Source organism: Colossoma macropomum, unplaced genomic scaffold, assembly GCF_904425465.1.
Source record: "Colossoma macropomum unplaced genomic scaffold, Colossoma_macropomum, whole genome shotgun sequence".
Lineage (NCBI taxonomy): Eukaryota > Metazoa > Chordata > Actinopteri > Characiformes > Serrasalmidae > Colossoma > Colossoma macropomum.
Genome location: NW_023494807.1, coordinates 12,541,045 through 12,553,431, shown reverse-complemented (window position 1 = coordinate 12,553,431; position 12,387 = coordinate 12,541,045). Strand labels below are relative to the sequence as shown.

The 12,387-nt window shown below is 41.5% G+C and overlaps 1 protein-coding gene across 4 annotated transcripts; it reads left to right on the top strand.

Moving 5' to 3' along the window:
• The first annotated feature begins 221 nt into the window (after window positions 1-221).
• vegfaa (vascular endothelial growth factor Aa) lies at window positions 222-12,154 on the top strand. Of its 4 annotated transcripts, none has more exons than XR_005005920.1 (7): window positions 222-957; window positions 2,448-2,490; window positions 4,534-4,730; window positions 5,597-5,673; window positions 5,770-5,802; window positions 7,555-7,788; window positions 11,733-12,154. XR_005005920.1 is itself a non-coding variant. In XM_036556100.1 (7 exons), the coding sequence occupies exons 1-7, from the start codon at window positions 892-894 to the stop codon at window positions 11,752-11,754; spliced, it is 570 nt and encodes a 189-aa protein (XP_036411993.1). In that variant the 5' UTR covers window positions 223-891; the 3' UTR covers window positions 11,755-12,154. The 4 variants fall into 4 exon arrangements, 2 of the variants coding, with proteins under 2 accessions (XP_036411993.1, XP_036411994.1); XR_005005921.1 differs by lacking the exon at window positions 11,733-12,154 and adding an exon at window positions 9,701-9,812; XM_036556100.1 differs by lacking the exon at window positions 7,555-7,788 and adding an exon at window positions 9,701-9,832 and having other exon boundaries at window positions 223-957.
• Window positions 12,155-12,387: the final 233 nt, after the last annotated feature.

Here is a 12,387-nt window from a genome sequence, read left to right as displayed (position 1 = left end):
TCACTGCGATATTATAATCGTGAGGAACTGCATTCACAAGGACGGTCAGGGAGCTGAGTCAAGCTCCAGCTGCGTCACAAACGTACGCTTTCTTCTGACAAATCAGCGCTCTAACCAGACCTCTCTCATGTATCCAATGAGCCCGCAGCAACTCACACGGGACCGCCCTCTACGCAGGGTGACGTCAGACTGCACGGCGGCCAATGGGATCGTCGCCGCTGAGCACCCCACTCTCTCAAGACGGAGAACATGAACCGCGCTCCAAAGAGAGAGAGCGAGCGAGCGAGAAGGAGAGAAAGAGACAGGGAGAAAGAGGGAGCTCCCCATTCAAGCGAAGAAAGAAAAGAAAAAACGACGCTCCTCGGTCCTTTTGAGGGCGGATTGGATCTTTTTTTTAGCATCATGAAATGCTAATTTCTCGTTCCTTCGTCACCGAACGCAGCGCAAACGCAGATCGCCCTCGGTGCCGCACGCACAGACTGGGAGCTCTACGAGAAACTTTTCACTCTCGCAGCCTTTTTTGATTTTTTTCTTTTTTTTACATTATTTATTGATCGTCGATCGGCCTTTTCCTCTGTGGATTGTTGGACTTGTCAGAGGGAGTACGAACCAAGATCGTGTGGATTTTCCCTTTTATTTTATTTCTTTTTTTTTTTATTCCTATAATCGATTTTTGTTTTATCCTGAGGATTTGCTCGCAGGTGCCTCCAGCCTGTGGCAGTATGGGAGTGCTGCTCTGACACCCCCCTCCTCCTCCTCCTCCTGCTCAGTGTCACGGGTTTTGCTCCACTGTAGAGGCCTTTTATTCCCAGCTTTAGATCTGCCTTCACCCTTTTAACCTGCGGTTTGGTTTCGAGGCCCTTTTTCAAAGCGTCGGAAAAGCCAAAAATCATGAACTTTGGTGTCTATTCGCTGCAGTTGGTGTTAGCAGCGCTGCTCCACGCGTCTGCACTGAAGGTAGGAGCTCTGATCTGATGGGGTGAGTGTGTGTGTGTTGTGTGCGTGTGGATGGGGGGGTCTCTGCAATCACATCACATCAGAGAAGCAAAAAGCTCTTCACATTTCATTAATAGCCAAATTGCACTTGTGATGCCCACTTCTGATCTCATTTAGCCTGCTTGTGTTTAAACGCTGGTGATAGCCAGAGCCTGCTTATAGCTTATTATCCTCACAGCCTGACACACATTTACTGATAATAATATTATGGCACCTCTGATTTTATCCATTTGCCTGAAAGTCGAGCTGCTCATTAACTTGTTCTCAGCAATGACACTGATTACGTTTGGCTTGTCATCAGTAAGAACGGTGTATTTCCATTAGTCACATCAGTAATAGGCCTAATATATTTTAGATATGATCACAGTTCATTCAGTTTTAAGGCTGCATACGGCCAGACTAGCCATGGCTATGATAAAACATAGCCCTATGGAAATTTCCATCTATTGATGAAAGACATTTAATAAAAGTCTTTAGCAATAAGATCAATTTCACCTAGGCCCATCCTGCTTATGCAGCAGTTTACCAGATATGAAGTCATATTCACTTCATTCATGACTGTAAAACACTGCAACAGCAATGTTCAGTTAGAAAGAGCCCTGGCTGCTTTCTTCAGGCTGCCGGTCTGTTCCCATCTTACTTAAATAATGTGGTGAGTCATGATAGGGTGCAAAAAGCCTGCCTCTTTCTATGAGAAACATGCATTTTGTGTAATTCTACATGCATTTCATTCTATCTTCATTTCAGGAATGTAATGTGGCTTGAGAGAGGAGAGTTACTTCAAAAGCTTTTTGATGTTTCGTGTGGTTATAGGCCACCGGCACAATTCTGGTGCAATGTCTGTGCGCTGTTGCACCAGACAGGCTTCACACCTGCAGGAGTGCCACACTGTAGTACTGTTGAATGACCTCCTGCAGAGTTCGATTTAGCTCTCACCATGTAGAATTAGCAGCTATAGTGTTGATTTCACTCTTACAGTGTCCAGTTGACCACTGTAGGTGGTAATGCAAGGCCAAGGCTTTTTCTGTGTGGCCATGCTACAGCATAATGTGAAGGCGGGAAAAGGGACAAGAGAGAAATAGTGACAATTTGGAGCCTAGGCCTAGAATCAAATGCTTCTCCAATGAACTGAACACATTTCAGTGAAATGTTCATTAACTGCATGTTTATTAAATGTTAATTATGTACAGGAGGAGTAATAAGCTTATATAGGCAAATTATTATGCCTTTCCCAAAGCAATTAAATGTGTTTTCAGATTGTTTCTGTTGTTTTGGTTAGACTTGATCTGCATGAAAACAAAGCTGGTTAGAGCGGCTTGATTAAAGTTTAATTAACACATTCCTAACATTCTTGATAAATCTTGCCGGCAGAAATAGACCTACAGACCTAACCTACTTTTGAAAGACACTTGTTAATAAGCTCTTGCTCATCTTTTTTTTTTCCCCCACAGGCGGCACACATACCTAAAGAGGGATGGAAAAGCAAAAATGAAGGTAAGTGGTCTCCTATATGGACCCATGAAGCATTTAGTAAAGAAACTTTGGTATCAAGAGATGCAACTTTTTTTTCCTTTCACCAAAATAGTTGAAAGTGCTGCCCCCTTGCGAAAGTATTTAGAATGACACCTCATTGGTACGAGGCATAGTTCTGAGGCAAAGTGTGAAACCTAGGCTATGTTTGGCGAGCAATCAACTAGGCTTTCTTTCCATTCAATATTTAATTCCCTTTACTTCTAAAGTGATGTGTCACAGAGGGCAGACCTTGGTTAATCATTTGCTCGGCTGCAAACAAGGACTGGAATTTTTTCCGTTCTTTTTTTTAATGCTTTTTTTTCTATTCCCAGCACTGTCAAAACAAATAATTTACTGTATGCTGACAGCCTTGGCAGGAGGCAGTGGACAGGGCCATGTTTGTTTATTAGTGATGACACAGCTAGGCTAGTTTGTCCATCAAAGTTTTCCCAAGGTCAAATTCATTGGACGGTAGTAGACCTGAGTGGGCGTTAGGGTGAGTGTAGGCCACTATAAAACTGGACTCATGGACTCGCAAGCTGGCTCCATTTAAACCCTGATATATTTTGATATTTTTTGATTCTGCTAAATTAGCTTGTTAACCCCTGAATTCTGTTTTTCAGGCAACTTATGTTGTAGGCACCTTTTTGTGTTTGTGAAAGTTGTTTATGAAGGTTTCCATTTATAATTTGTTGAGCAAACTCAGTGTTGTTGCTGTTGTTGTTGTTTACAGTGAAGTGTCTAGCCTGCACTAGGCTACTTTGAGCACCCAGTGCTTTCTGGTCCTCTATGACCTCATGTGGAGGTGTGATATTCCACTGGCATTGCAGCTACATATTAAATTATGCGTAGCAATGGAACAGACAATGTTCTCACAGACAGCTGAGGTGTCCTACTCTGATACAGTTAGCATGTCTACATCCTGCTGAAGAATGATGCTAGTATCTGAGCAGACATCCATGTTGATGACTTGACAGTAAGCTAAAAAGATAATTTGACCAAAAATGCTAGCGCTCCTAATGATGAATGGAAGCCAGCTTGAGCCAGTTTGCATGGTCTGATTTGCTTAATGCTAGCTAGCAATAACAGGCCTTGTTAGCAACATTAGCACTTGTGCTTGAACTGTCCTTTTGAAATGATTGACTGTGGGAGGATTGACATTAGACACAGTGGAAAGATTAACCATGCTTAGAGCAGGTCAGCATTCTTTGGTGGACAAATTAACCTTACTCACACCATTTGACTTAGGCTAGTCAGCTAGCACAGCACAGCAAAAAGGTGTTAAAACACAGAAAGCTTCCTCTCTGCTTCAGAGATGTGCCAGGGTGGGCTTTTTCCAAGGTCAGGGGTCGAAGGTGAAGCTTGGCGCCACAGCAGGTCACAAGGTGCTGAGGTCACATGGATGAGGGTGAGAGCCACTAGGGTGGGGCATGGTTTCTTCTGGAAAGAGGGAGGATGGGGCTCGCAAGGGGCATGTCCCTCCACGAGTGAGTGTGTGTGGTCAAGCAAGTCAGACAGTCTTTTTTTTCCCACTTAGGTAAAATTAAGGCCCTCGTCCGTACAATAGGCTTTTGTGGAGTGTTGAGCCACACAGATCTTTAGCATTGTTTCTTTGCTAATCTGGCTTTTTGCGCTGGGGCTCCGCTCAGGAAGTGCTTGTACCTGACTGCGGGACAAAAGGAGCCAAGAGTGCAGAGGAATTGGCAGCCCTCATGGGAAGCAAAGAGAAACAGAAAAGGTAGAATAGACAGGACAAAGGGCAGGTTATGGGCAGTAGAAGTTCAGAGAAGAGACATTGAGTAATCCTAGAAATTCACAATGACTGCAGGTTAAAAGTACATTTCATGATTGAAAATCTAGGTAGTTACATTTTTGTATTCACTATATTTTTTTTTAAATTAATGCTGAATGATTATCAAAATAGTTGAATAAAACAAGTAGTATTGAAATTCCCAAAGAATCATAATTGAACTGAATTGTTTAGCCGGCTTACACTCTACATTTCCTCACCTTTCTGTTTTACAGTTATTGCTTTCATGGATGTCTACACAAAAAGCCAGTGTAACACTCGGGAGGTTCTTGTTGACATCCTGCAGGAGTATCCAGACGACATTGAATCTACTTACATCCCTTCCTGCGTAGTTCTCAATCGCTGCGCAGGCTGCTGCAACGATGAAGCGCTTGAGTGTGGTCCTACAGAGACGCGAAACGTCACAATGGAGGTGAATTTTCTGTAATGGTTTGATTAGCTGACATATTGAACAGTGGTGGATAGATTAAATGATTGTAGTTTCAGTACTTCCCAGCCTTGTGGCTCCTACAGTTCCTCTCTCGCAGCATCCCAGGAGCATTCCAGGAACTTTTTAGGTGGTTTCTGCAAATAATGTTGATTATTATTGTTGATAATGTCAGTTACACAATGGTAGTTACTGTCTAATTCATTTTAGTTACTGGATAAAACGTAGTAGTCACTGAGTAATTCATAGTAGTTACTAGTTACTATAAGCCTTAAGATTAATAAGTGAGTGATAAGCTTAATGTATAAGGAGTTAAAATCGAACAGCAATGGTAGGACAGTAAGCTCATTTGTGTATAACTAAAGCAGAAGCTCTTTGGAAAACTCCTTTACACGTATCAAAACTATCATACATTATGTAATATGAATAATGTAATACAATGATAATAATTACATTGGTGCCAAAAATGTTTATTTGGAGCAAAGCATTGCCAGTGGCCTGAGCTGCCCATTGCCTTTTGCCTGGTGGCATTGTCCAGCTTGAGGAAAGTGAGGTCCAGTCCAGTGGCATGTCAACTATGTTGTTTACCCCTTCTCGCACTGTTTATGCCTGTGTTTGTGAGCACAAAGTCCCTCTCGCCCACAAGCAAGGCCAGCCATGGCGAATATAACGCCACACGGCCTCCTGTTGCTCGGTGCTGGTGATCTGAGATTGATAAATCATTTAGCAGCACTCCGAGAGAGGTCAAAGAGTGGTTAGAAAGAAGGGGAAGCTAATAGGCCTTGTGTAAAGAAAAACGCACACCCTGTCCCATCACCAGTTCTTATCAAATTTCTGTTGTCTGTTTTCAGGTATTACGAGTGAAACAAGCTGTATCGCAACACAAATTTCAGTTGAGTTTCACGGAACACACAAAATGTGAATGCAGGTAAGCAGCTTTGAAATTGTCCATTTTGAATAACTTGCGCAATTGACCATATTTGAGCGAACAAGCTACATTATTACTTTTTTTTTTTACTTTCAGACAAAAACAAGAAGTCAAAACAAAGAAAGAAAAGTAAGTAAAGCTCGGCTACTATGTATGAGTGAGTGTACTCGTGTGAGTGTTCAGGATTAGCAGTGATAAGCTAGTGTGGCATTCGTTTTTGTTAACGACTGAGAAGAAAAGCCCATATTCATAATTTTAATGAAATAGAGAACATATGAGAAGCAGTCAGCTGGACGCTGCGCTACCAGCGGCCTACTGGGTGATGAGCGCTAATGCTAATGATAACGTTGGTGCCGAAGGTGCTCTGTCTTTACTGTTTACATTTTTACCATTTACAGATTGATAGGGAAAAGCGGAAAGGTTGTTTTGGTGTCACACTATGTAGTTTTTGGCGAATTGGCTGCTGGAGCAAATAGTTATTTAAGACGCTGTGGCCCTGCGACCCAGGAGGATAGATGAAGGCGTTGTGGCACAACTCCGAAAAGCGGATTGACTAGCCGCTAGCACGTTGAGTAGCAGATTGACTGTCCTCAAACAATGTAGCCGGTTTACGTGTCGTTTCAGGGTACAGCAGAAAGGGTCTTTTCAGAATAACATATTTCAGTGGTGATGCAGTTGACTGGAATTATTTGCAGCCTCTTAGCGATGAGGCATGTTTCTTCAGTGCTATGTCTGGCATTTTTCTCTTTTATGCCAAAGGTGTTAGCGGTGTGTGATGGCTGTACCACAGGGGAGTGTGTGCACGTGTGTGTGGTCCACAGCAGCTGCCTCATACTGACCCTCGGCTACTTCCCTATTCTAATCATAGCCACAGGTGCCATGCCGTTAACCTAATTTTATTTTTAGTGTTGGAAACTGAGGCTGAGCTCAGAACAGACAGACTGCTTCTGCACCCACGCTTTTCATCGCTGTTAGGACAGTGCTAGTGTGTGTGTGTGTGTGTGTGTGTGTGTGAGTGTACATGCGATCATCTGTGTGTCAGGGAAACGCACCTTGTTTAATTGGATGAGTGGCTTGTGTGTATGTGTGTGTGTTCAGAGATGGGTCAGTTTAGCTGGGAGGCTAAATCAAATCCTCTGCTTATAGAGCCAAATACAGGATCCTCGCAAGACTCCTCCCCCCGCAGCTCCCGTGCACGTACACACCCCATCCCCCACCATTCAGCTTCCAATTCACGAGCTCAAGTTCACATCCCTGTGCTTCGATTCTTTCACTTAAGCCAATCAAACACGCACACACATACACACACACACACACACAGAAGCAAGGCTGAACCCTGTCCAGTGCTTATTTCAAGCAGGGCTTAGCAAGACTGATCTCTTTCATTTTAAAGCGATATTTCCACCAAAAAATTCAATTTACACCTTGATTTTACCCCAAACCTAGTTGATCATCCAAGACTTTTCTACTTTTAGTTGTGCACTAGAGGCTAATAGTGCAATAAACAAACTCTATAATTTAAAAAGCAACTTTAGAACAAAAGCCCAGATATTTGAGCTTGGGTGTGTCCATAGTATAAGCCCCGCCCCTCCACCCCCTTTTTGCTCTGATAGCTGCAGTTTAAGACTAATGAAACCAATTTCTTGGCTGATTGACTACATTAAGAGGGGAAATGGTGGATTTATGTATTTGTTTTTTTCCTTTAAGCTCACCGATCACATACACAGACACAATGGCATGGCTTACTGCTTATTTCAAGCAGGGCTTCAACATGGAACCTGCTGCTTTGTTTTAAATTCCTTTTGTTCTGATTGAATCCCTGTACATGCATGTGGCAGTCCTTACTTAGACGTCCTTTTCTGCATTATTCATGTTTTGCAGAAAACCCAGAGTGGGCAAAGGTCAAAAGGGAAAGAGAAAGAGACTCAGAGGCCCCGGGCCCCAGGCCTATAGCAGCGGACTCGCTCCTCTGCAGCCCGGCCCTGTTTGCCTCTTGCTTGTGGGTTTTGTTTTAGCGGAGTTTGTCTGGTCCTCCTGATGCTGAGTGTTTTCCCCTCTCTGCTGTGTGTTAGTGTGAGGCTAGTGCAGGGTCGTGGCTCAGAGGCAGCAGAAGAGGTAATCTCAGATTTTCCGGCTTGCACGGCTACTGCTGTTGCTGTTCTAAGCAATGGGACTTTTTCTTCTGTTTGCTGACCTCAACTGCTTTTCTCTATGGTCTGTGTCAACAGTGGGGTCACTGATGTGGTCTGTATTCTGGGCAGATAAGCATGCGCTAGCATGGCCTGATTCTTGATTGAATGGGAATCACAATTTTTTGGCTTTAAATTGAGCCCAATGATTAGTCATCAGTGGCGTTAATTATGGAAAAATATTAACATGTTTGCTTAACAACAAAATTGCTCTTTAATGTTCTTGTGATCATCTGGTTCAGAAAATGTAGGGGGCATTTCAGCCTGTGTTGTCTTATTTAAAAAGTACTTTATAATGCTGTGTAATGTTTGTATGATTCTTGTGTTTATTCCTGACAGATTGCACTACACTGCAGGAAGTATAGGGGGCGACATGGCTTTTGTTGTTTCAGTGCACTGTAATAGAATTCATTTGTCGCACGGTTGGAACTTTGAATGATGGTGGTGGCAAAGAGAAAGGAACTGAAGAATAGCTATATTAGTTGATTAATTGTCTACTAATTGTCGATAGATAAATCGATTACTGTAATTATCATTAGTTACATGCCCTGCTCATGCAAGACAGAAAAGGGTCAGTTTGTAGCTCTGGACAGATGTAATGGTCACAGCCCCCTGTGCTGCTGCATTTGTGTTTGATCTGTGTATCTGGCATATGTGCTATAAATGAAGATACAGCATCTTACGGCACCTGAAGGTGTACATTTGAAAGTGTGTAAAATGTAAACATATTGAAAGCATATCACAGCACTTGCAATATTTTAACTCGGGCTCTTTTCAAACCAGTGTCCTAGACTGCTTTTGGACTGAACCAAGTTGACCCAGGTTATGGTGGATGTGTTTTAAAAAGTGAATTCTATTTATGAGAAACAAACACTTTTTCTGTGTGTGTGTATGTGTGTGTGTGTGTGTGTGTGTGTGTGTGTGTGTGTAACAGAACAGATCCCTGTAGTCTCCTGTGTTTACTGTAGCTACTAATGACTATATTGCATAAATGAGCATTAGTGATTTAAATAGGAGTGTGTGTGTGTGTGCACAGGTGGCTTACTGCTTTCCCATCATGCACCATGGTTGCTCTCCTCCAAAAGTGAAATAGTATAGTACACAATACTCATTTCATCATGGGCTAACTGACTGTCCTGTGATGATGCCAGTGATGATGTTGATTATGATGATGATGAAAGTGAAGGAGAGTGGGTGTGATGTGTGATGGCAAGCGTCTTTGAGAGGAAAGAGAACTGTACTAATAGGTGTGGGCGATATGTACAACATGTAATATTGTGATACTTTTTAACATTTTACAAGTTACACATTACCTTTCGTTACATTTCATATTTTTCTGAGGTCGGCAAACAAGTTGTTCTGAACAAAATGCACAAGAAAGAAAGGCTGAAAACCCAAGAATAAAATGAAGAACATGTTAAGAAACAGGAGGAAAGATCAAATAAATAAAGTAAATTAAAAGTAAATAAAGTGATGTCATAATGGGGCTAACATCCATTATGACATCATCAGCTACTTGTTACTGTGTGTAGTATGTCATCAATATACAATTGGCCTAAATGAAGCGTGCCATTGTTCAAGGAGATGCTTGTATTATGATGTAATTAATTGTGATTATGATAACATTGTCACATCGCCCACCCCTACTGCCTGTGAGTGTGTGTAACCTGAGGAAATACACATGCTGGGTGTGTGTGATGGTGCATGAGTCTGTCTCTCTCTTGCTGTCTACAACGCTTATCTAAGACCTATAGCTTAGACACCTCTCTCTCTCTCTATCTCTCTCTCTTTCTGTCTCACTGTATCTCTCTCTCTCTACCTTTTTGCTTCCCTTGCAGTCGCTGTGAGCCTTGCTCAGAGAGAAGAAAGCGCTTGTATGTGCAGGATCCTCTCACCTGCAAATGTTCCTGCAAATTCACACAGTTACAATGCAAGTCCAGGCAACTTGAGTTAAACGAAAGAACTTGCAGGTTTGTTTATGAACGTTTTGATAAAACGCCGTGCCTTCTTTGTTCTCCTCGAGCTGCCGTCTGCCTTATCTCACCCTATCAAAGCTTCTGTGTGTGTTTTTTCTGGTTTTGTATTTTCTTTCTTGCCAAGAAATGCATGCTCACCACATGCTTGTAGGGTTTTGTGCTTTTTTCCCTCCTTTCTTTGTACTGTGCGCATGTGGGTGTGAAATTATTTGCTTATGTGTGAACATTTGCCTCACGTGCACTTGTGGATTATGATTTGACATCATTGCTTGATGTCAGAATTTGCTTCATGATGCATATTGTACCAAGATCAATCAAAAAAAAAAAACAAATTCTGCATTGATTTAAAGCCAAAATGGCCCTATAGTATATTTTCTTGTATATAATTTCTTTCCCTATACTCGTAATAGTCGTAATTTAAATGATCAAATTCCAACCCTTATTCTTTCAAATTAAACAGGCTGGTTTTATAACTGGGCCTTAACAATGCTATAAGTAAAAAATTGGTTGTTCCAAAAAGCTCTCCAGGCTGAAACACACTTTATAACTTCCACATAATGGATGGGGTTAAACTGCTGTAGGCTGAATATATATATATATATATACATATATATATATATATGTGTATATATATATATATATATATATATATGAGCCCTTTAATAATGCAGGATTGTTAAGCTTTAGTACACTTAAGAGGCTGTAAAAGCGAATATTGTAATATCATATTCTGGCAACAAGCAATACAGGCCTGTGTGCGCTTGAGGGTGTGTGTGTGATTGCGAGCGAGAGAGAGCGAAACAGGTGTATTTGTGTACGTGTGCATACGTGTGTGTGACTGTAGGACTTTGAGATGTTACAGTGTGATGGAAGGCCATCACTCATAAACATCTCTGAGTAATCCAAGCTTATCTAATACAATATACTGCATCAACCAGAGAAAAGTATGGGAGAGAATATTACTGTGTAATTACTGACGCTATAATCAGTAGGCTGCAGCGTGTAACTGCTCATTTATCAAAGGACTAATAGCAGATTGTGCTTTAATTCCAAGCTCATCCGTGTAGCTGTTGGAAAATCAGGGCTAACAATGAAAAAAAAAAAATTGAAATCCAACCTGTGTCCATGCTGCTTGCTTCTCATGGTCCTACTCCTCAGTGTTGTAATTTACTCTAATATTGCTGCTGTAATCTTGCCAAGCTGTGTTTTTGGGGTGTATAAAGGATGGGGAACAACGTGGTTCAGGGGAGATCCCACTTTATACTGGTAACGTCCGTAGACATTGACCTTTAAAAGGAATAGCTCAGCGTGCATTTACACAGTTTTTTCCCTTACCCCAAATGTAGTCGATCAGCCAAAACATGTTTTTTTTTTTAGTTTGCTAATGTAGCTAACATGGTAATATAGCTAACATGTAGAAAGCTGTAAATAAACTTATAGCTACCTGTTAGCATTGTGCAGATTGCATCATGAGTCATCAGATTTGTGTCAAACAGCCAATGGACTGTGTGGCTTAAAATATACAGAAAAGTGTGTCATACAGAAAGCACTAAGGAGAGGCTGTGTGAGGTTTGAGGCAAGTGATTATTTAGGCATGTTAATTAATTGTATGCTAGGAGGTTCCCTTGCTTGTTAGCTTCATTCTCTTTGTATATCGAATGCAAAACTACAAAAGAAAACAGGCCAAAGAAGTCTGACTACATTTGGGATAAAGAAAAAAAATTGTGTACATTTGATTCTTTTCCAAACTCCTGCTGGACAATAGGCTATATTTTACACATTTAAAGATATTTTGACAGATCAGTGTGGTCTCCCCAGACTCAATAAAATGTGATTGGTTCCTTCCAACAGTAATCCCTGACCAACGTTTTGTTTCCGTTTCATTTTATTTCAGATGTGACAAACCAAGAAGATGATCAGGCTGGACGTCGGTGGACACCGAAATGAATGAAGGAATACTTTTCTTGGCACTTTTTTTTCAACCTGTGGACCATACTGCATAACACTACACCAGAAAAAACAACAAAGAAGAGTGTGAGGCGCGTTATCCCCGTGTATATTTTTAAGAAATTAATATATATAAATATATAGTTATATATCTTTAAAGTAAGAGACATTGACAATGTGTAATGCTGCTATGGAAACACGGTGAACGACAGTGCCATGAACAATGGCATGAGAGAGGGATACATTTTAGTGCCAGTGCATTTGGACCTGTGAATGGACGAAATAGAGGGATATTCACACGAAAAAACCCAACAAAACACAGATGGTGGACACCGCTTCACTGAACGGAGCTGCTGTGGATTAATATAACATTGATCCACACTTTCAGAGAGACTCTAAACGAGTGAAGGACGAGCGGATTCGACGAAGATGCGTTCTGACTGGACGAAATGGCAGGTCCAATTTGTGAAGTGTATGAACTGAGGAGAGAAAAAAGTGGAGCGATCTTATTTCTGTGAGGACTCTCCAAAGCGAGGGACGAAGTCTTACTCAAAACGATGACTGTACTAACATCCAATAGGACTTGGTGTGTAAATAATAAA

Bases quoted from the DNA above. Each gene is read 5' to 3' on its own strand.
- vegfaa (XM_036556100.1), top strand. From the start codon at position 892: ATGAACTTTGGTGTCTATTCGCTGCAGTTGGTGTTAGCAGCGCTGCTC. The intron at 4,731-5,596 runs GTGAATTTTCTG...GTCTGTTTTCAG, and splicing joins CGCGAAACGTCACAATGGAG to GTATTACGAGTGAAACAAGC. The intron at 5,803-9,700 runs GTAAGTAAAGCT...CTTCCCTTGCAG, and splicing joins GTCAAAACAAAGAAAGAAAA to TCGCTGTGAGCCTTGCTCAG.